At 36.2% G+C, this 24,894-nt stretch overlaps 1 protein-coding gene across 8 annotated transcripts in view; it reads left to right on the forward strand.

The window, feature by feature from the left end:
• The window catches only part of Phf14 (PHD finger protein 14), a 175,115-nt gene that overhangs the window by 23,291 nt on the left and 126,930 nt on the right, over positions 1-24,894 (forward strand). For 5 of the 8 annotated variants that reach the window (XM_029478629.1, XM_021165026.2, XM_029478628.1 and 2 more), the window contains exons 3-4: positions 3,508-4,268; positions 11,613-11,757. In XM_029478629.1, coding sequence (XP_029334489.1) covers positions 3,508-4,268; positions 11,613-11,757 — 906 coding nt within the window. The remainder of the gene's footprint in view (positions 1-3,507; positions 4,269-11,612; positions 11,758-24,894) is intronic. The other 3 variants (XM_029478631.1, XM_029478630.1, XM_029478632.1) reach the window with 1 other exon arrangement.

Here is a 24,894-nt window from a genome sequence, read left to right on the forward strand (position 1 = left end):
TAAATGTTAAAGGTATGGAGATGCGGAAATGTTATTTCTATTTGGGGTAGAACATACCTAGAAAATAGTGAGAAGATGGAGATCTTATTCTAGATGTGGGATTCTCAGAATGCCTTGGTACTGTTGGCATTTTGTGTTGGCTAATTCTGTTGTAGAGGTTTGTTCTGTGTAGTATAGAGTTTATAGCATCTTTGTCTTGTACTTGATGCCTGTAGTGTTGTAGTGTCTTCCCTACATGTTGTACCTGCTGTGTGACTGCCAGTGTTTTTAGGAACTAGTGCATGCATGTCTTTTGAGGCAAGACTTGTCCTTATTAGAGAAGCTCTAGTTTAAATTTCCCCAGAATCTGTAACTTGAGTCAGTAGAGAATGAGTTGGGTTGAGTGATGGGCTTCAGAATCAGTTAAAGGTGACTTTAGGATAACTCAGGATTAACCAGAAGACTAGTGATGTCTGTCTTATTTACTATGCTTATTTATGGTGTTAATTCTTGTTGCTCTGTACCTATGAAAAGAATAAGGTTTATGGAATTGCTGGGCAGAGATTATATTTCATAGTTTTAAATCTCTAAATTGTACTGATTGTATTTATTTTTTATCATGAAGAAAAAATGAGCTTTGTTGTAATGATACTGATGACTGTTGATTATTGCATTCATATTATCTGAATATTGCCAAGGGATTTTAGAAAGTATATTGTTAATTCTGTAACTGAAAAGAAATTCCTCAACAGTTGAAATGAATGTTGCTTTGAGAGATCCTGATATGCTGTGTGCTTTGAAGGTTTTTTTGGTTTTGTCTTTTTAATTTGTAACTAAATTAGGAATAGGAGTTTAATTTTAAAGTTATTTTTATATGTTAAAAAATTTCATTGTAGATGTGGGATTAATTAACTCTGTTCTTATGCATAAGATAGATTTTCAGAATATATGGATAATTGACACTATTCATTTTCCTTTCTTTGCTTTTCTTCCTTCTCTTCTTTCCTTTCTTCCACATGAAATGTTAAGTTTGGAAGGCAGCATGGGGTAGTTTTTGACATCATGGAAATAGAAATGTTTTTTTCTTTTGCAGCCTTTAAAATTATAGCCAGTTGTGGACCTTGTTTTCTCATTGTAGTTATTCATCTGTAATTATGAATAAATATCTCTTCCTCACATGAATATATAGAATATGGTAGAATATGTACCAAAAAATGACTAATTATGAAAAAGTTATATTCCCAAGACCCTGGTCGTGTTGTTAGATTAGATTATGACTAAGATGTTACATTCTGTGACTAAAAAGTTGGGCTAGTATTTGTATTTGGAGAAGAATGTCATGTTCTTGTAATAATATATTGACAAGTTCAAAGGTAAAACAGTTGAACTTAACATTGCACTGTTTTGAGACATGGTTATAAAACAAAAACAAATCAAAGAATATTAGTTTACCTCTACATTTGACAATAATTGCATGAGTATTGACATCGAAAATAAAATCACAAAATCGGTGATATTTGTAAAGTTTCCCAGGTGTTACAAAGTTGGGCTCTCGTCAGGAATCTGTACTAGTGAGCTTTAGGTTTTTTATTGACTGATAGATTATTGTGTTAAAATAGCTTCTAGATGACTGATCTAGAAGACTAGAACCTTTCCTTCTTGTCTGCTGCTTAGCTTTCTTGATTTCAGTGTTGCTTGTGTTGTGATGTTCTTTAGTTACTGTGCACAAGGGCTTGCCTTTGAAGTATTTAGTGGAATCTGCTTATTTCTCAGACGACCATTATTTTAAAAATTGTAGAAATTATTGCTGATTTTAGTTAGGTCTGATTTTTCTTTGTAGGTTAGGTTTAATTATTATGAATGATTTAAAATTAAAATTTTCTTAATGATTTGTAGAACTCTTGAGCTGAAAACAAGTCACTTTGCTTTGAAATTATATTGAGTCCATACTCTTTAAATCCAAAAAGCTCAGAGAGCTACAGGAATTTCTTAACTTTGGCAGAGACTTGCTTAATATCAAAACCTATTTAAAATCAACTTAATTTGTGTCATATCTCATACTCTGTAAATACTTATACTTTATATTGTTGAACTATTGTATTTGATTATAGAATAGTACCTTATAGGCATAAAATGTGAAAATTTCCAAATTTAAGCACACATGCCTGGCTCCAGAGGTCTGAAACCTAAGGAATTGATTGGCTTGGGTAGTAGTGCACTTTTGCCCTGTGTAAGTTTGTTTAGAATATGTGTGGTTTTGTTTTTCTTCATAACACTATTGAATAAGCTGAGAGTCTTGAGATTGATAATAATTTCATTGAGTCATTCAAAGTCTGTTTTCATTTCTTACATGAGCTAACTAACACACAGGGTATTTGATTATTAGCTGTGTATTTGGGGCTTCTTAGGTGATTTAGATATACTAATTAATTTTTGAACCTTAAATTCCCAGTTAAATTTGCAGGTCAAAGAAAGTTAAATTCAAAGAAATTAAAATTGTATGGAAACAATAATACTTTATGCTATTTTAGTATTTCTATTTTCTTGATTATAGATGCAGACAATTCGTTTTTCTATAAATTTTACAGTTGGTATACAAATCCTTATCTCCCTCTTTTTTTTCCACTTCCATTTATGCTCCTGTCCAAATATTTCAAATTTTTATTTGTTGGCTTGTCTGAGACAAGATTAGAATAAAAATTGTGCTGGGTTGCTGTGGACTCTGCTGCCCTAGGTGGGGATGGAAACAGCTTGCTAATTATAAAGGCTTGCATGAGCTACTCAATAACCATAGCCTAGTTATTCAGTAGCAGGTAGCTGATCATTTTAGGATAGATTCATTTGTCAGCATTTTCCATTCAAGCGCATCTAGTAGCTGGAACTTAGAAAGTTAACATGACACATGATACGAGCAGTATCCTATTTATCAGGAAGACTGAAATCTTCTTTCATCTTCCATTGTTTTATGTGCCATTGGTATTGTCTATTTTTGCCTTTGTACTGATCAAACATCTGCTACAAGTTGACTATCATAGATCTTTGCTTGTTTTGATAGATAAAAAGTTTAATAGACAGTTTTACAGGACTAACATTGTTTTGCTTGAGATTTGATTCATTAGTTTAAGTATGCATATTATATGAAAGAAGGATGTAAAAGAATAATAAATTATTATGATTAAGTTACAGTCAAGTTCTCATTAAAACATACATTTAGAAAATAAATAATTATCTTTAGGTCACTATACTGCTATTAGCCATTTGATATAAATCAGTGGTACTATGTTTAAGGTATATTCTAACATACATTTCATTTCTCATCTTCATTAGTTCATCTTGGATTAAATCATATATCAACTTTGTTGACTTATTATTTAACGAGGTTGGGAATGTCTACCATCCTTTGCCTTAGATTTGTTTATATTGTTTTGCAAGTTATCCACAAGTTTTGGTGGTTTCATTTGTGTCAGTGTTGTGTGTGTGTGTGTATGTATATACATATGTGTGGTTTTTTTCTCATATTTTCAACAGATTCTGAAGGGAGTGGTAATGGAAGTGAAGACCCTTCAAAGGACAGTGGAGAAGGTTCCTGTAGTGATTCTGAGGAAAACATTTTAGAAGAAGAACTGAATGAAGATATTCAAGTAAAAGAAGAACAGCTTAAAAATTCTTCAGAGGAAATAATGCCATCAGACAAACAGTTAATTAAAATGGAAAAGAAGGAAGAAGAAGAAAATGGAGAAAGACCTAGAAAGAAAAAGGAGAAAGAGAAAGAAAAAGAAAGGGAGAAGGACAAAGAGAAAGCAACAGTATCTGATAGTGCAGCTGCTTCTGCTGCTGGCACCACACCAGCCACAAGCCCTCCTGCTGTCACCTCCCCTTCTGTCCCTACCACCACCACCACCACGGAGGAACAAGTCAGTGAGCCCAAGAAATGGAATCTTCGTCGGAACCGTCCCCTGTTGGACTTTGTATCCATGGAAGAACTGAATGATATGGATGACTATGACAGTGAGGATGATAATGACTGGAGACCTACTGTAGTAAAGAGAAAGGGGAGATCGGCATCTCACAAGGAGGGCAGTGATGGAGACAATGAGGATGATGAAGATGAGGGAAGTGGGAGTGAGGAAGATGAGAATGATGAGGGCAATGATGAAGAGCATAGCAGCCCTGCTAGCGAAGCAGGTGGCAAGAAGAAGAAGAGGAGTAAAGTTCTTAGCAGAAACAGTGCTGATGATGAGGAACTGACCAATGATAGCCTGACCCTATCTCAAAGCAAGAGTAATGAGGTAGAGCAACCCAATTTTTTTATCTGTCTGTCTGGGGAAAGGGAATTTTCTAAATCAGTACTTATTTTATTAAGTGGCATCCTTGAATTTTTATTTGGATGTAGGAGTGAATGAACACCCTGAATTTAACATTTATTCATTTGGTCAACAAACTTTTAACTATTCACTATTTGTCAACATTCTCCTGGATCTGTAGTCCATTCCCAAGGAAAGTATGTAGAGAGACATTTTTCTATCTGTAGACTTGGGAAATGAGTTTTCTATTCCCATTTCTATCTCCTTTCTGTTCATAGATGCTAACTGGCAGTGAGTGGATTAGGAAAGTGGAGGCTCTTTCTTCAAACATAGTTGTGAAATAAGGCTTTTGCATATATTAGAAGAAGGTAACAAAGCTCATTTTTGCTCTCTCAGACTTTAAGAGAGTTGTTTTAAAAGTTATCAGCTGTAGCAGTCATCAGTGTAGCTACCAATCTTTGGTTTATGTGTGTGACAGTAAAATATACTTTTTTTTCTCCTAACACATCCTTAATGAGCAAATTTTCTGCAAAGAAGTAAAAATAAAAGCAAACGTTTTGCCCCATAGAACAAACATTTCTATCCTGAAGCAACAGTAATGAGTCCTGCCATTGAAGTTCTTCTGCAAGTTAGGTTTGTCCATTGGTCCAGAGGCAACGTTCAAGACTTCAGTTAAACATACCTGTGTCTCTGTCTGTGTGCCTATGTGTTTTCCTTCCAAAAGAAAGATTGAGTTGATGTCTTACATGTAGATGTATGTTACATCACATGCAGAACTGTACTATGTCATTTCTGTTATTGTGTTTATGTCAACAAAATTTACTTCACCTTTTTTTTTTTTTTTACATATCATTGAGGTATCTTAAACTGGTAGATTCTCTTTATGCTTTATTTTTTCTTATTTTTTCTGCTTAGAGATTTTCAGAGTAGTAACTGTCTATTTTAATTAAGCTTATTATAGATTTTGTGGGCTTGTTTCTCTTAAATAATGTATAGCAAACTCTCAGGGATTCCATGCCAGCAGAGATGAATTAAAAGCTTATATTTATATGATAAGCACTGATTAATTCCTAGATTGCTCTTATTCCTATGAAGAATGTTGCCTGCTTTCAATGCTATCTTAATTCTTTTTTTTTTTTTGCTATCCTAATTCTTATCTTTAGGTAAAGGAAAATCATTTGAGGAGATAGTATGGCACTATTTAAGGTTGTAGCATGAACTGTAACATGCTGTCTTGGCATATTTATGGATATTTGTTAATATTTAGATTGGGCATTTGTTCAGTTTATTTTTTATAGCATTTAGCACTTATATCTGTTGACTGAGCTTACTTTTGGCAGCATATCTAATATTTCATGTTTAGGTTACTGTTCACAGAAGTAATTTAATAATAGAGAGCCTCTGAAGGAGACTCACGTTAATACACAGGGACACTTGTAAAGGTGTAGAACAGTATTTGTTATTTTTTAATAACCTCTACTTGATACTATTGCTTAATAGGCTAAGCTTTATAATACATTTTAAGATCACATATATGGGTTAGTGTCTTTTTCTTCTTCTAGTGAAAAAATTTAAATAGTCTGGTAAATAATGAGACCGTATTTAAGTGTCCTGAAGATATTTCTAGCATGAGATCCCAAAGTATTTCTTAGAAAAGTGCCCACATAGACTAACCTGTAGAAGGCTGATTTCTCTAGAGCAGCCTGTGTAAAACTTTGTTACAGTTTTATATCTATTTTAATTCCTTAATAATTTTCATGATTTTAATTATATTTAAATTATAAGATAAACTAAATATCAAATTTTACTTAAGAAATTAATGTTTAGATTATTACTTATGTTTAGATTTTCTATTTATATAGCTCTTGTATTTATAAGAAAGATGTTTAAAGTTTATTTTTGTTGCCTTATGGCTAATAGTTTTGTCAGTCTTTCTAGTTACCTATTTTAGGTAATAATAACAACTAAATATTCATTATAGTTAACAAGTTTGTTTCTGAAATTTTATATTTCTCTATTTTGCCTGTAGGTGTTGAGATTCCACTTTATAGTAGAGACAGCCCAAAGCATGGCTTTAGAAATATACACAAGAATATCATAGCTGGTAGCCTTTTCTTATTGCAATGTCAGGTATATTTACAGAGAAATGATGTAGATTGTCTATAGGGAAATGATGCTCTTGAACCATAACAATTTTCAGTTTCTTAGGAGAATTCACTGTTTTTGCTCAGGGCCCATTTATAACTCACACTCTTTGATGGCGTCACAATACCTAGAGGAGTGCTTCTAAAACATACTGGCTTTAGGATCCCTTTATTAAAACGTTATTGAAGACTTGGAATATTTACGTAGACTACATCTGTTGACGTTTACAATTTCAAGTTAATCTTAGATATTCTAAAAACAAAAACAACACAAAAGCAAAACCACCCTAAAGATCCAGAACCAGGCCAGGTGGCATGATGAGAATAGTCTTTACTGTGCGCTTTCTGCAAGACAGCTTCCTGAAACACACTTTCCTGCTCTAAAGTGGGTGGAGCACTTGATGAGTTACATTTTCTGTAAATTGGTGACTGTTGGCTTTTGCCTTTGGAGTTTGTAAATTAGTACAGTTTGGATAGCAGCCCTGCAGTATGGCTGTATTCTTTTCATCCTTCATTTGGAAACTTCTGAGTGTCACTAATACCATTTTGTTCACCCATTTCTCTCTGACTTAAGTTTTTCAAAGATGGATAGTGTAACATTTTCAGAAAACGGTTCTCAATTTCAAGACATTGAACCTAGAGTTGTAGTTGAAAATTTATGAATGGAAGAAATTCTCTCAGTAGAATTTCTAGTCTTGTTTTGTTAAGGAGGAAACATTTCTTTCTCATTGAGGATCTGTAGGAGAGTTTGGCTCTTGGAATACTGTTTTGATAACTACAACCTTATATTTTTGGCTTAGTATAAGAATTTGTCATATAAGGTTCTTTTATGCTTAATGATAGATGTCACTTGATCTTTGCAGTTAATATGTAAGGATTTTGGCAAAATTTATCAATATTTTAAGTAGGAAAATATTAACCCTTTCTCTTGAAAAGCCATCTGTGTTTCCATAGAGCAAGTATGTACAAGTAAATCAAGCACAGGATCAAATGAATACAAAGCATTCCCAGTTCTTGTTACACACTGCTGAAGATGTGTGTGTACGTGGGATGTCTGACTACTAGTTAGTTATCTCTTTGCACATTTTGTAGAAAAAATTTGCTGTAAGTCCTCTTCAAAACAGTTTTGGAATATTATACAAACATTTGAGAATCTTTTTTTTTTTTTTTTTTTTTTTTCGAGACAGGGTTTTTCTGTGTAGCCCTGGCTGTCCTGGCACTCACTTTGTAGACCAGGCTGGCCTCGAACTCAGAAATCCGCCTGCNCACTCACTTTGTAGACCAGGCTGGCCTCGAACTCAGAAATCCGCCTGCCTCTGCCTCCCGAGTGCTGGGATTAAAGGCGTGCACCACCACGCCCGGCACATTTGAGAATCTTAAGAGCTAAACTTTCAAATAAAACATTGATGAAGAACTACTGATCACATGTTTGGTATAGCATTTTTTTCTTATGTTTTAAAACTGGTACCATTTAAAATATAGTGAAATTGTCTCTATTGAATTTAAATACAACAGGTTCAATTTAGTCCTTTTCTATATATTTTATAAACATCTTATAGAATACATGACAAATGAACACAAAATATGTTTTAGAGTGCAGGGAGATCTCTAGACAATGTTTCATTTTTAGGCAACTGTATTTATTAATTTTTAGATTGGCATACAGGGCATTGGGGTTTGCCCGAGCATCTTCATACATTATACTTAGTTCTCAGTTGCTTCCCTGTACTCTGCCTGGCTCCCCTCCTCTCTTTAGATGTTCCCTTTTCTTCTCCATTTAGACCCTTTGCTTAGCTTTTACATATAAATATATTTCCCTGTGTAATCTCACCTCCTGTAAGTTCTTTTCTTTAAGATTAACTTTAAATTCCAAGGAAAAAATGAAATAATCATTGAATTATTACTGTAGTGCCTTCTTTTTTTCTAATTTTGAGATGTTTTCTTTTGCCATCTATAACTTACTTATCTAATTTCTATTTTTGTGTAAAGCTTCATTAATTTTTTGTTAAAGGTTTTAGCCTAGTTTCCTTTGAAAAATGACACATACCTTCAGAAATATGGTAAAAAATTCATAGGAAACTGGACTCTATTATTTTGATTATAAATGTGCTTAAATGACACTTAAACAGTAATGCATATCTGCTCTATTAACAGACACTAAGATTATGTTTTAAAAACTTTGATTTAGGTTTTTCCATTGAACCATTGTGGCCCCCTGTTATGGAACACTGTGGGGCTGCAGTTCCCCCTTCCTGGCAGTACAGTTGGGACAAGCGTCTCTGGATCAGAGGATCCTAACCAGAAGTCACTGCTGTTTTCTTATTCCCAGGCACTAGAGCACAGTACATGTTGAGAGAATTGGCATAGATAGCTTAGTCATTGTTCTTCTGCATAAAACCAGAAAACAGAGAAAATTCCATTTCTCCCCTTGGCAGAGGGGAAAAGCCATGGCTCATGCACAGAAGTGACAGATCACTGATGTAGTTTCTACTGCAAGAAATTCAGTTTTTTCCCATTCACAGGTTTAATCGTATAATTCTCATATTTTTCTCTCTTAAGCCATTTTCTAAGGCTTAGATGTAATTCTGTCATACAGATGTTGACAGTCCATTAACACACGTAGCACAGGTAGCCTCTTAATTATCAGACTCTGGGCCGGGCATGGTAGCTCACACCTTTAATCCCAGCACTCAGGAGGCAGAGGCAGGCGGATTTCTGAGTTCGAGGCCAGCATGGTCTACAAAGTGAGTTCCAGGACAGCCAGGGCTACACAGAGAAACCCTGTCTCAAAAACAAAACAAACAAACAAACAAAAATCAGACTGTGTTTCACTAGGTCATTTCCTAGCTCATATTCAACAAAACAAAGACAAAGCTAATTTAGAAGTGATGGCCTAGGGAAAACGTTTGGAGTTACCACAGGGATGATGAATTATAGTGCCCATTTGGGCTTGTCACTTACCTCTGAGGTTCTAAAGAGCTCATCCGACTCCTTGCCTCATGCTTAAGTGTCAGTCCGTGTTTCTGTTATGAACCATGTACAGGAAGTATAGAGGAGGGGAGGAAGGGCATGGGTAATGCAGCACTGAGGACCTTTAGTGCTTTATGGAGTCTTACAATGACTTTTCTGGCCCCTTTTAATTTGGTCATTCTCATTTTACAAAAGGGAACACTGTGTTGGACAGCTGTGAATGAAAGCTGCAAACAAACCCCAGGATTTTCATTAGCTATCAAGATAATGTAAACACAGGAGTTTCTTTATAAGATAGCCTCACTTTGCTTTTCCCGATTTGTTTTACAGCTGTAGTAATTTTAGATACTATTCACAAAATGAGTCAAAGGAATTATTTATTGTGACCTTTCAGGATGATCAGTGGGTGTTGTGACATATGCCTGTAATCAGAGCTAGTGAGAAGTAGAGATGGGAGGACTAGAAGTTCTAGGCCAACCTTGGGTACATAGGAAGATCAAGAACATCTTGGGATCTTTGGATCTTGTCTCAAAAAGCTCCTCCCCACAAAATATTTAAACATATCATTTATAATTTTTATTGAAATGATGGTTCCAAGTGTTACCTTTGAGAGTATTGGTAGAATTTAAAGTGCTATAAACCAGCAAAATATTAATATGAAATTAAATATATTTAGTGACTGTGAATAAATATATTTAGTGACTGTGGCTGGAACTATCAAGAATTTTGCTTTTGACTGTGGCTAGCTTTTTTTTTTATTAGATATTTTCTTTACTTACATTTCAAATGCTTATACCCTCCCTCAGCCCTGCTCCCCTACCCACCCACTCCTGCTTCTTGGCCCTGGCATTCCCCTCTACTGGGGCATATAAAGTTTGCAATACCAAGGGGCCTCTCTTCCCAGTGATGGCAGACTAGGCCATCTTCTGCTACATATGCATCTAGAGACACGAGCTCTGGGGGTACTGGTTAGTTCATATTGTTGCTCCACCTATAGGGTTGCAGACCCCTTCAGCTGCTTGGGTATTTTCTCTAGCTTCTCCATTGGGGGCCCTGTGTTTGTTCCATCTTATAGATGACTGTGAGCATCCACTTCTGTATTTGCCAGGCACTGGCATAGCCTCACAAGAGACAGCTATACCAGGGTCCCTTCATCAAAATCTTGCTGGCATATGCAATAGTGTCTGCATTTGGTGGCTGATTATGGGATGGATCCCCAGGTGGGGTATTCTCTGGATAGTCCATCCTTTCGTCTTTGTGGCTAGCTTTGTAAATGAAAATATCCATATACACCACATTATTATGTTGATTGTTACATATCGCTATAACAGGACTCTTTGTTTTGTTTTTTGAGGTGGAGTCTTGCTATTTGATTCAGACTGGAGTTTAACTCCCAGGTTCATGTTATCCTTCCGCCTACTCCTCTCTGTGGCTGGAGCTATATGTGTGCCACTGTGCCAGGATGAAGTGTTTTCATATTAAAGTTTACATCCACAAATGCAAAAGGTTTAAATTTACAATGGATAGACTTTTTATTTTTGAAATTTTATCCTTTTATACTCATTGGATATTAAGGCTTTTATCGTTTATATTGATAGTAGCTAGCTATCTTTATTACCAGTTTGCACTCGATATTTCTTGACATAAAAGTAAAGAGTACACTTTCTTACTTTTCTAGCAATTACTTAACTTTTTTTCTTTTGTAGATTATGTGTTCAGGCTCTTTCTGAGTAACTTTCTGGGTAACTCTGGACCTCTTATACTTTGGAGTCTAGAGTCTCTCAGACATGAAATGCATACCTGCTTACATGTTATCTTTATCTTTTCCCTCCTAGTTTGTATATGTGTGTCTTGTCTTTCCTAGATAGCAACTTTACTGAAGTTTAGGAACCACATCTTAGACTCTGAAAGTCTGTATATAGAACTGATAATTACTTGAGGATTGAGTGTTCCTTTTTCCCTAGTTTAAGGGCCAATGTCAAATGTTAAGCAGGTAGAGCTATTTGTATGCCTGTGAGGGGAGAGCACATGGCACCTGAAGAGAGAGTAAGAGGTGTAAAGGGCCTTGAACAGTGGTGGAACATACTTTGAACCTACTAATAGAATGCCACATAAATTTGAAATACAAGAAAGTATTTTGAACCAAAATGAGAATTGTGTGTATTAAATTACTTTTTAATTAAAGCATGATTTTTCTGATTTATTTTAATATTAGGACTCTCTGATTCTTGAGAAGAGTCAAAACTGGAGTTCTCAGAAAATGGACCACATTCTGATTTGCTGTGTTTGTCTTGGAGATAATAGTGAAGATGCAGATGAAATAATTCAGTGTGATAATTGTGGCATTACAGTTCATGAAGGTAATTTTGCTGTCTTTTCCTGTTAGAAATGGCTGGTTGACATCTTATTCAAAGGAAGTTTAAATTGTTTCCCTTTTGTACTTATTTAAAGTTTTACTATACTATTATATGATATTATTTAATTGAAAATAATATATATTAAGTTCTTGAAATTTGTTTATTTTGTATATATGTGGTGTGTGTGTGTGCACGCACACAGATTTGCACTTGCCTGCATGTTTGCTTGTTCATGCATTTGTAAAAGACAGAGGTAGATGCTGGATATCTTCTCAAACACTTTCCACCTTAGGTTTTGAAACAGAATTTCTCACTAAAGCTGACATTTGCTTATTTCAGTGAACTGTTTGGCCATTGAGTCTCAGGGACCCTCTATCTTTGACCATCAGTGGTGGCATTACAGACATATACCACCTAAGCCCAGCTTTTTACATGAGCGCAAGCACTGGACCACAGAATCATCTCCTGAGTCCTAGTGTTGTTGTATGTGTGTGTGTGTGTGTGTGTGTGTGTGTGTGTGTCTGAGTGTTTTGATAAGGATCCTGTGTACCCTAGGTTTACATTGAGTTTGCTGTGTAGTAGAGAGGATGACCTAGGACTGATTTTACAGACTTGTGATTTTACATTCTGCCTGATGAACATTGCTATGATCTATAAGCCATGGATGCCATAGAGTCACACCATTCAAGGACAGATCTCACATGGAAGGTTTATTTGGAAGGGAATATACAGAGACTGCCTCTGGGCAAGGGTGGAAGGAAAAAGGGAGCAGAGAGAGGAGGAATCGGTATTTCATAAACTCCTGGCAACAGTGGGAATGCATGTGGCAGTTAGTTAGTACGCCTGCTGTTGCTCAGTCCTAAGCAGTATTTCTGGGGCAGTGTCCTTCCCTTGCTTTCTGGGATTACATATTCCTCTCACAGAGCTCCTCTTGCCCTCATGGAGCAGTGGATTGAGGCTCATAATGGGAAGACCTCCTATTGCTCTATGTTTTGTAACCATTCAGTAGTTTGTTTATTATCCTGTGTGCTTAGTGTTCTGTAGTTTTTTAGGCATCATGTAGAATAAATGTGCAAACGGCTGATTTTTTGGAACTTAATGTCTAGGGAAATGAAGAATAAATAGGTAAATCAATAATAAATAAATAAAAATCTAAAAATCCTAAAAATGTTTGATTTGGATACAGAGAAAAATAAAACTCAACAAGTATAGGAAATGCTATGACATCTGATCCACGGTTAACATAATTTAGTCAACTCCTGGGTCATTTCAGTGATCTCTCAAATAGTCACCCAGACTCCCCTTCTCTAACCCACTCAGCTAGCAGAAATGGTCTTCCAAAACATAATCTAAGCAGTTTGAATCCTATACGACAGCTTGCACACTCCGTTCTAGCTTACTAACTTCTGTACAACTATACAAACACCACAAATATGTTCTCACTGCAAGATCTTTATACACTTTACTTCCTAGGTTTAGAATATTCTATTAAATACAAACAACCTCATGACATTTCTCTTTCACTTCTCTTAGGTCACTACTTATTCTAGAAATAGAAGCTTCTAATAATCCACCCAGCCCTTTCCACCCAGCATGAGACATAAAAATCAGAGACTCACTGACCTGAAGATATTACTTAAATCTGTAAGATTGGTTATTATATTAAGGAAGAGTATATGTAGCAGGCATTCTAATATTTCAGAGGATATAAGGGAAATATTAGTGTGGAGGCAACTATAAAATAAGAGGAGAAATGTTTCAAGAAGAGAAAATGGGTATCTGTCTGATAAATAATAGTTTAGAGTTAGATAATGGCCTAATTCATATGGGGAGTTACCCAGACTCAATGGTGGACTTCAGGAATACCACTAGCAAGCTAGCTCAGGTTAAGAGGCAAACAGTAGCAATAATAGGCTGGGGGTGGGTGACTTCTCCAGTAAAGCGCGCGCACACACACACACACACACACACACACACACAAAGAGCATAAGCAGAGACTGGAGTTCAGATTCTAGGACCCTATAAAGTTCAGGTGGCTATGGCAGCCTTCCTTTTATCTCTACCTCAGGAGGTGGAGACAGAATGTTTAGATAAGATGGCTAGCAAGAATAAACTTATCATGAGGTTTGAGTTGCATTGAAAGACAGCTATATGTAAGCTGGAGAGTGATTGATGAAGATGCCTGAAATCAGCTTCAGGTCTCCAAATGCACATGTGCACATGCGCTCACAGCAGTACTCAAGCACATGCATATAGTGATACATCCATGTACTGCACACACACACACAACAAACCAAAAACATACATATGTAATATTTTTACATGACTTAATAAGTAAATATGGGATCCAGACAAGGCCCACATGTAAAGTTCCCTGGGTGCATTATATTGGTGTGCAGATGCAGCAAGAGTTATGTATGGCTCCAGCTTTGGCTCTGGTTAACCTGCTGAAAAGCCATGGGGTTTGTTTCTTAAGCAAGATACCAGAATATGGTATCCATAGGTGCCAAATTAAATCATTTTGAAGAGATTAATCCAAGACCTTCAGAATCCTTTGTATATTTAGTAACTATGTGCCTCGTGTTTTTTGTTATTTACTGTTTCTGTTTAATGCATGTATTCTTTTATTTCCGGTTTATCTCTAGATGACACATGTAGGTTCCCTTTGTTTTATTTTGATTTTCTATAGCAGAATTCAATGTCCTAAAACAGGGAAAACTACCATTGGACTTACAGGAACTTAACACACATCGATCATATTGATCTTAGAGAGATAAAATGAAATTCAAGGAAGGAAAAGTAAAATATGGGACCAGATATAAATTTTATGATAAGCTTTTATAAGGAGATGTAGGGAGATGTAACAGTAGCTGATATAAAATAAGGGAGAGTTTGTCTCTATAATTTAGATATTATAGTAGCTATCAGTTTCTATATAACAGTTACCCCCAAATACAGTAGCTTATTTAAAACAATAGACATTTGTAACTTATGTCATTTCTAATGAGTAAAAAGTCAAATTGAATATTTTAATCCTAACACTTCAGAATCTTTGGATGGTTCTAGTGTAGGGTCTTTGAAGCTGCAGATAAATCTGTTGGCCTAGGTTGCAGTCCTTCTAGGACTGGAGCTAGAGGCTTTGTTCCCAAATTTAGCTATGTTAGTCCTCAACTGTTTGGTGCCTATTGGTCAGTTCCACACCATTTTCAGCTCTTTATGCTCTACATGCTACCCCACTGTTGATTTCAGAGGGGTTCGTTAAAAACAAAAGAGCTAGAGATGATCATATGAGTGATCAAAGAGAAAGACAGAGGAGATGGAGATGGCTTTTGAAATAGCAAGTATCTTATTTTACCTAGTTTAGGACAGACATAGTACCACTTTGCTGTGTCACATTGTTTAAACCAAAACTAGTTAGATATAGGAGGGGCCATTCCAAGAGTCTGCCAGGCACTGTTGATTACGGAGGGCTATTAAAGACAGCCACAGGCACAGTATATTGCATGTTCTGTGCTTATAGAAAGGACCCAGTGGGAAGGGAGCATTGATAGCTGATGTAAAGAATTAAAGGACATTGCATACAATGTTAGAGGGGGTGGGTTCCAATAGGAAGCAGAGATGGAGCAGATGAGAGCAGCCATCATTATAACTATAGGGGAAAGATGGTGTGTGGGTATAGATGTAAGTTGTTAGATGGGGTGGTTGGTTGAACATGTGGACGTTGTTGAGTATTTATTTTCTTAGTAAAATAGGTAGCAGAAGTGATAGTGAGCACAGAGAAGACTTGAAATTTGGATGTGATTTCTGTCTCCAGAGATTTGGCTTGGTTCCCAGTGCTGTAGTACTGAGGTTGTGGAACCTTTAGGAGGTAGGAGCTAGTGGAGATATTCTTATGAAGTATAGCGATTGCTTTTCTTATTGGTTTGAAAAATGTCTAGGAAGAATTTGTTTGTTTGTTTGCCTACAGTTGGAGGGGGTACAATGCAGCCTGCTGGGTTTGGGGGCATAGTGGCAGGAATAGAAGGTAGCTGGTTACTTAGCACACTAATGGCCAGAAAACAGAACAGTGAATGCTGCTTAGCTTCCATTCTCCTCTTATCAAGTTTGGCACTCCTCCCACCCCGCCCCCCACCATGGAATGATGGCATCTGCATTTGGGGTGGGTCTTCCTGCCTTAATTATTTAACTTAATCTAGATAATCCCTCAGAGACACACCCAGAGATAAATTTCTTTGGTGACTATAAATCTGGTCAAGCTGGCAAAAGTAACCATCACTGTGGTTTCACCTTGATCATTGGAATGCTGTCACTCTATAGGGAATCAGATCTCATGGGGCTTTATTGGTTGCCCTAGAAGGGGCACAGCAGGCTTGATGCGCAGTTTGGTTTCTTGTACCTGTGCCCCTTTAGTCTTGTGTCATGTGGTGTCATTGAGGCTATGACTCCAGTGTCATGCTATTTTCACTCTCCAGCCACCAGCCTGAATCATGATCTAGCCTTTCATGTTGTACATTATTCAATATGAGGTATTCTGTTGCAGAGTCACCAACTGTACAAAGACTTTGTGACGCTTATTCTCATCTAGGTGTAGTTAAAATTCTCTAAAGCAGATCTAAAGAATGTGAACAGTGGAACTGTAGCAGTACTGACTGGGTTTGTTGTACTAACTAGCGCTGTTGGTGTTGTGATGGCTGCTTGTGTCTTGAATGTTATTGCTGATGTGTCACGTAAGCATAACTTTTCTGTTAGTGTCAGACTTCTGTTGTGCTGAGGACACTAACTCCAGTTACTTGTCTTTATTTCATTGTCACACTGAGGGTAATTTCTATTTCTTAGATTAGTCTTTGGGTCATATTTTAGGTTAGGTCATTTGACCATGGATATCAATTTCTGACATTCTGATGCTAGGATATTTTATACATTTAATTGCTGCTATTTTATTATTAGTTTTTTTGAGACAGGATCTTTTCTTTTCTTTTCTTTTTTTTTTTTTTTTTGGTTTTTCAAGACAGGGTTTCTTTGTATAGTCCTGGCTGTCCTGGTACTCACTTTGTAGATCAGGCTGGCCTTGAACTCAGAAATCCACCTGCCTCTGCCTCCCAAGTGCTGGGATTAAAGGCGTGCGCAACCACCGTCGGCTTTTGAGACAGGATCTTGGTAGTCTAGTGTTCATCAAACTTACAGACTTTTCTCCTGCCTCAGTTTTCTGAGTGCTGGAATTATAGGCATGAGCTATTTTGCTGCCCATTCGGCATTTGGAAGCTTTTAAAAGAAGCTCTACATTACTACATCTTCATTTTCTTACATCAGAAATTGGTTTCACCTGAACAGCCCTGCAGTCTTCAATTTACCTTGACCACTTACTTAATCTCCTCTGTTTTCCTGGTCTGTGGAGATGGGTGAACATGCAGTTTCTCATTTACTCTATACGAGTTGGGGGGGGGGGGCGGAGTGAAGATGCTTTGGGATTTCAATGTTTTACATCTTTGATTCTAATGCATCTTTTTGTTTTTCTGTGATAGGTTCTCAAGTAGTGTAGCCTAAGTTGGTTTTTGAACTCCATGTAGTTGAGACTAGCTGTATACTCCTGATTTAGTGGCTTCCCAACTCTTAAGACTTGGGATTAAAGGTTCTATCTGGTGTTTGACTTGAGCCCACCAAGGAATACTTCCATTTAAAATTCAGAAGGAACTTTTTTTCTATCCTATTTTTTTCTCTTGTTATTTCTTGGTACTGAGAATTGAATCCAGGACTTCACACCTCCTTAGTAAGCATTGTTTCATTCAGTAGTGCTCTGGTCCCTGTTCAGTTAATTTTATTTTCTTGTTTTAAGACAGTCTTGGTTACTTTTCGATTGCTATTATAAGACACCATAACTTAGGCAAGTTAGAGACCAAAGCATTTAATGGGGGTTTATAGTTTCAGAGAGTGAGTCCATGACCATCATGGTGTGAGCATGGCAGCAGGCAAGCAAGCATGGACTTGGAACAGTAACTGAGGGCTCACATCTTATCTAGTGTGGGAAATAGACAGACAGACAGACAGAGACAGCACACCCTACCCCAAGTGACACAACTCCTATAACAATTCTTTTTAAGCAGTTCTACCAACTGAGGACCAAGCATTCAAACATTACAGCCTATGGGAACATTCTCCTTCAGACCATCATAGTCTCCTATGTTACCAGGCTCTCACCTTCCTCAGCGTTTCAGGTAGTTGTTATGATGGGCACTTATCAACACCCTAGGGGTGTGTGTGTGTATGTGTGCACATATATATGTTTGCTTGTTGATTTATTGATTGATTAATGTGACAGGCAGAATGTCATTTATCCCAGACTGACCTAGAACTTGCTGTGTATCTTAAATACCCTGACACTAACCCTCTGCTTCCTCTCCTGAGTTGTGGGATTGCAGGCATGTGCTTCTCCATCTAGTTTAGCTGTGTTCTGTATCTACCAGAAGCCCTTGCTCATGCTAGACAGACACTTTGTCAGTAAACTGTATACCTACTCTTCTTCCTATTGTTTTGAAATCAGGAACTGTTTTTTTAAATAAATTCATTGTTCAAATAAACACAGGTTTCTATAAGGATACCATGTTAGTTCTGCTAAGATCTTTCAGGTTAATTAAAGGTTCAAAAATGTGACCTCTGTTTTACATGAATAGCCTCATTAAAGACAAGTCTACTTTTTCAAGTAGCTTTTAATTTTAGAAACAACTAAAATGTCAGTCTGAATCAAAGAAGACAAATAAGATGGTCAAGGTAGGTAATAATGCCATGTGAGTCAGAAAGAAGGTTAAAGCTTCCTAATAGTGTTCCGAGTGTTTCTGAGTTAGGACTTTATTCCTGTGAAGAGACACCATGATAAAGGCAACTCTTAGAAAGGAAAACATTTAATTGAGACTAGTTTACAGTTTCAGAGGTTTGGTCCATTATCATTTCAGGAAGAATGGCAGCATGCAGGCAGACATAGTGCTGGAGAAGGAGCTGAGAGTTCTACATCTTGATCAGAAGACAGCCAGAAGGAAGAGCTCTTTCACACTGGGCAGAGCCTTAGCGTAGGAGGCCTCAATGCTCACCTATGACACACTTCCTCCCACAAAGCCTCACTTCCCCCAGTAAAGCCACACCTCCTAATAATGCCATTCACCATGACTAAGCATTCAAATACAGGAATCTTTGGGGGCCAAACTTAATTGAACATGTAATTCATTGTAGTGTCTGATGACAGTGCATTTGAGCATTTGCTCATGATTACTAGTTGTATTAGTCTCTTTATGTATTGCTAGGAGAAAGTACATGACAACAGCAACTTCAGGAAGAAAGCGGTTCTTTTGGCTCCCAACCAGTTGCATAGATAGGGTACACTCGTAATAACGAGGAAGACAATGCTATAGGAGCTGTAGACACCTGGCCATACTTTATGAACAGCCAGTAGGCACAGTATGAGGAGTGCTTGGTACTAACTTATTTTCTCCATTTTATTCCGTCCAGGAGCCCATCTTGTGGAATGTTGCTTCCCACTTTTAGCATACCTCTACAAAGGGTTTCCTCACCTCAGTTAGCTAGCCTAGATAGCCCTCCATGCACAGGAGCTTAGCTTGCTCCATGGTGCTTCCAGATGCTGTGTATCAGTACAACCCAGTGCACCAATGTATTCTCCCACGTCACAGCCCTGTTGCCATAGAAGGAAGAGGAGGCTAAGAAAGCATTTTATGCTCATGGACTTATTCTTTGAAGTGCTTTTTGAGAGCTGGCTACTATTTGACATGTAAAAAAATGTATAGTTTTTCCACTCTTGAGTAAATCTTCATATTGTATAGTTAATTAGTTGGTTATATGTGTGAACATCCTAATTCAATAATTTAAAATGTCATGGAATCTTGTTTTCATTGTTTTTATTTTATTATTAACATAACTTGTACAGATTAGTGATATTTTCTGTGGTGTTTCTATGTATGCAGAAATACTTATTGATTATGCTCATTTATTCCGCTTTCTGCCCTCTGGTACTCTTCTCAGTTCCTATAAATTCCTCTTCTACCGCCAGCCAACTTCTTTTAAGTTTCTACATATATTAAGAGAACATTGTCTTTCTATATTTGGCTTATTGTCTTTAATATCTTTCATTTTTCATCCCATTTAAAGACTTCTGTAAATGTTATTTTTTTTCATAGCTGAATAGTAGTCCATTATAAGAGTACACCATGGTTTCTTTGTCTATTCATTTATTAACAGATACCTATGCAGAATATATATTAGTTACTATGAATAGTGCCACATTAAAACTTGGCATGCAAATAACTCTGGATGCTGACTTCATATTCTTTGGCTGTGTAGGTAGGAGGTGGCTAGGTGGATTATATAATAGGTTTACGGGTAGTTTTTAAGGACCCTCCATATCAACAGTGTACAGTTGTTTCATATATTCTACATCTCCACAGAATTCACTTTTATTATACTTTTTAAAAATTGCTATTTTAACTGGAGCAAGGTATTACATTTTTGTAGGTTTGATTTACATTTTGCCATGGCTAGTAATTCAGAACATGTCTTTCACATATTTATTGGCTATTTGTGTATCTTCTTTGGAAAAGTTTGTATTCATGTCATCTTCCCATGTTTTTTAATTAGATCACTTGGATTTTGGCTACTGAGTGCTTGTTTTATATTTGTATTTTGGACCTCTGTCAGATAAAAACATGGCAAAAATCTTGTTCCTTTCTGTTAATTGTCTCTGTACTCTGTTTTAATGGTTCCCTTTGTACCAGGAATATCTACTTTGATGTAGCCCCATTTAGTAATTTTTGCCTTTAGTGGGATTGGATTCAGTCTTAGTTATTTTTCTGGTGCTGTATGGCTCTGGAGCAGTAGCTGAGAGAATACATGTGATCCACAGGCACAAGGTTGGGTCAGGATTGGTGGAGAGGGAGAGAGTGCATGCTTGGACTTTTGAAATCTCAGAGCCTACCTCCAATGATATAGCTCCTTCAACAAGGCTACATCTCCTAATCCTTCCAAAATATTTAGACTGTGGATCAAGCATTCAAATATATGAAGACAAGGGATCCATCCTTACCTAGAAAAATCATGGTATCGCTATCTTGAAGTATTTTCAGTATATTTTCCTCTATTAGTCTTTAGTTCTGGGTCTTGCATTTAGGCCTTTGTTTTGAGCTGAGAAACAAAAATCTGTTTACAGTTTTCTGCATGCCTATTTGTATCCTGTCTTTCAGCAGCATTTATTAACAATGCTGTTTTTCTTCTATTGTATGCTATTGAAAAGTGGAGAATTAGTTGGAAGAAGTTGTATAGAAGGTGAATCTCATCTCATTCCTCTAGCTCTTTGTATCTATTTTTAGATCAATATCCTGTTGTTTACATAATCACTAACCCCCATCCCCAAATATATTTTGAAATCAAGTATTGTGATGCCTCCAGCTGTACGCTTTTAACTTAAGTTTGCCTTGGTTATTTGGCATCTTTTGTATTTCCATATGAATCTTGGAACTGTTTTTTTGTAGTTCTGTGTAGACTGTTTTTAGAATTTGATGGGGATTGTACTGAATTTGTAGCTCACACTGGGTATGACGTGCTGTGATTTCCACCTCAAAAATTAATTACTTGTATGTAGAAAAGCTATTGATCTTTTTGTTGTTTCTGTTGTTTTAATTCTGTATCCTGCTTTTTAATTGAATTTGCTTATTTGTTCTAATAGTCATTGATATATGTAGATTTTTAATATACAGAATCATATCACATAAAAACAGGGATAATTTTACTCTTTGCTTTTCTATTTGTATACCTTTTATTTATTTTTTTCTTTTTTTGGCTGTTTTCCCTACAGATTATAGCACCTGATGAATAAAAGCCGTGAGGTTAGGCGTTCTTTTCTTATTCTTGATTCTAGAGGAAATACTTTCAGTTTTTTCCCTATTCGATATGATACTGGCTATGACTTTGTCATACATAGCCTTTATCATATTGAGTTTGATCTTTGTGTAACTAATTTTGTCAGAGTTTTTTGTCATGAAGGAATAGGCATCATTTTTTCTACATTTGTTGGCATTGATTTTATGATGTTTCTCATTTTCTTTGTTAAGTTGATTGATGTTTATGTGCATATAATGAATCATACCTGGGATGAAACCAACTTGATTATGGTGTATGAATTTTTTGGTATACTGTTCAATTTGATTTTGTAATATTTTGTTGAGCATTTTGTATCAGTGTTCAGGTATATTGAATAGTAGTGTCCATCCCTCTCCCCACCTACCAACCTTCCTTCCTTCCTTCCTTCCTTCCTTCCTTCTTTCCTTCCTTCCTTCTTTCCTTCCTTCCTTCCTTCTTTCCTTCTTTCCTTCTTTCCTTCTTTCCTTCCTTCCTTCCTTCTTTCCTTCCTTCCTTCTTTCTTTCTTTCCTTCCTTCCTTCCTTCCTTCCTTCCTTCCTTCCTTCTTTCCTTCCTTCCTTCCTTCTTTCCTTCCTTCCTTCCTTCTTTCCTTCCTTCCTTCCTTCCTTCCTTCCTTCTTCCCTTCTTTCCTTCCTTCCTTCCTTNTCCTTCCTTCTTTCCTTCTTTCCTTCCTTCCTTCCTTCCTTCCTTCCTTCCTTCCTTCTTTCCTTCCTTCCTTCCTTCTTTCCTTCCTTCCTTCTTTCCTTTCTTCCTTCCTTCCTTCTTTCCTTCCTTCCTTCCTTCCTTCCTTCCTTCCTTCCTTCCTTCCTTCTTTTCTTCCTTCCTTCTTTCCTTCCTTCCTTCCTTCTTTCCTTCTTTCCTTCCTTCCTTCCTTCCTTCCTTCCTTCCTTCCTTCCTTCCTTCCTTCCTTCCTTCCTTCCTAGTTTTTTGATTTTTCTATGACTCCATCAGGTTTTAGTGTCAAGGTAATTGTGTTCTCATAAAATGGGATAGACGTCCATTAACAGATGAATAGACAATGAGAATTTGGTACATATATAAAGCAGAATATTATTCAGCTCTAAAAAATGAAGTCACAAAATTTGAAGGAAAATAGGTAGATGGACTTAGAATATATGATATTAAGATCACTTAATTTCAGGAAGAAAACACATATACAAATCATAGCCTATAATATATACACCTATATTTGTAAAGAAATTTGTACGTATAGTATAAAATTTAGAAAAAAATGAGAAGAGGCAATATTAGGTGACAAGGAAGGACAGAATGTAAGTAAAGGTCCATAATAGTTTAATTGATAGTGGAGGAATGAAATTACAAGTGAAGTTCCAAGGCTTTCAAATGATTATTCTAACTATAATTCCTTTGAGGTATATAGAGTTTGGGTCGAGGAAAGTGCTAATATTAGTGGCTCTAATAATCCAGCCACCTGCTATTATTTGTGAGTTCATTATATATAATCAAACAAATTTTAAAAATAAACAGCAGATTTTTGAAGAGTTCTGTTCCCCCTGCCCCTGCTCCTTTTTTTCCTATTTTATGGAATAGTTGAGAAACATCAGTGTTATTTCAATGTGTGGTAAAATTCATCAGTAACACTTTCAGTCCTAGACTTTTTTTGTTTGTGTGTATGTGTGGTGTATGTATGTATATAAGTTTGTGTGTACATATGTGTTTACTTCTGCTGAAGCCATGTATTTCTGTGCATGTCTGTAGGCTAGAGATCTATACTGAGTGTTTTTCCTTAGTTCTTTTCAGTGACTTTTAATCCAGGGTTTCTGAACCTGGAGTGTACTAAGTCAGCTAGACTGTATGGCCAGCAAGCCCTGGGATGGTCCTGTCTGTGTCTTTTCAGTAAGGGGATCGCAGATCTGCTGTGCCTGGGGTGCTGGAGGCTGCCTTTAGGTCTTCATGCTTGCTCGGCATGCGCTTACTGTATGCACTGTCTCCCCAGGATTGTGAGACTGTAGTACTGACTTCATTCTTTGCTGATCTGTCAGAAATTTTTTATCTTCTTGGTTCACTTTTGGCATTCAGCTATTTCCACATCAGTCAATTTCTTATGAAATTTCCTTATAACTATATATTTTTTCAAAATAGTCCTTAGTATAGATTTTTCTGATGTCAGATGTAATTTGCCCTCAATGGGTGTGCACTGTAAACTTAGTAATTCTGTTAATTGTCAAAGAAATTGAACTTGTTTCTTTGATCCTTGCTGTTGTTCTTTTTGACCTGATTTATTTTTTGTTTGGGTTTTTATTGTTTGTTTTTACTAATTTAGTTTATTTTTAAAGAATTGAAGATAAATTTGTTTCTTCTTTTTATTTTTAATTTAAAGGATTGTTTAGCTAGATGTGCTCTACTCTACATGTCTTGGTTTGCTGTGTTTCCAGTTGTCTCGAGTACTTGTAATTTTGTGTTGTGACTTTCTCAGGTCCACTATTTTTGTTTGTTTATTTTTTTAAATGTGTTATATAGAATCAGCAATATGGCACAGTTGGTATAGGTGCTTGCTGTAAACCCTGACATCCTGAGTTTGATCTCTAGGATTCATATATTTTCTTGTTAAATGCAGGTTTTTAAATGTAGATCATTGGCAATTTTTGTGTTTTGTTTTCCGTTTTTTAAATACCAAGACATTATGATAAATGTTTCTAAATACACATTACCAATAAGATCGTCAAGCCTCAAAGGGTTAGTTTTTAAAGCTACATAGCCAAAAGGTAGAAAAATATACATTATTGTGTTTCATTTTAAGAATCCAAATTCTACTAATTTGAATCATCTATATCTTCAAGATTCAAGACAATTATAAATGTATTTAATATATTTCCTTTAAATATGGTTTCTAGAGGTTACCTATGCTAAACCTGTTTCACATTTGAAAATAGTTAACATATAAGATATGAATTTATGCTTATAACTTTTTAAAATTTAACATTTTCCATATAAAAAACTAGGGTTTTTTGATATTCATGTTTTGAATGAAAGAAATAAATATTTTTAAATTTATCTGGTTATTAATTAATTAGAACTAGAGTTGGTATAAAATGGCAGAATTTCAGTTTACAGTAAATACTAAGATTATGGCAGAAAATATGGTGACATGGTAGGTCAGATGTCAAATGTTCTGTGAAGACTGTGTTACAGTGTGTCAGTCTTCAGGGACAGTGCGGCTGAGGACAGCTGTCCCTCGACTGGCAGAGTACCAGTGTTCTAGATT

Source organism: Mus caroli, chromosome 6, assembly GCF_900094665.2.
Source record: "Mus caroli chromosome 6, CAROLI_EIJ_v1.1, whole genome shotgun sequence".
NCBI classification, from domain to species: Eukaryota; Metazoa; Chordata; class Mammalia; order Rodentia; family Muridae; genus Mus; species Mus caroli.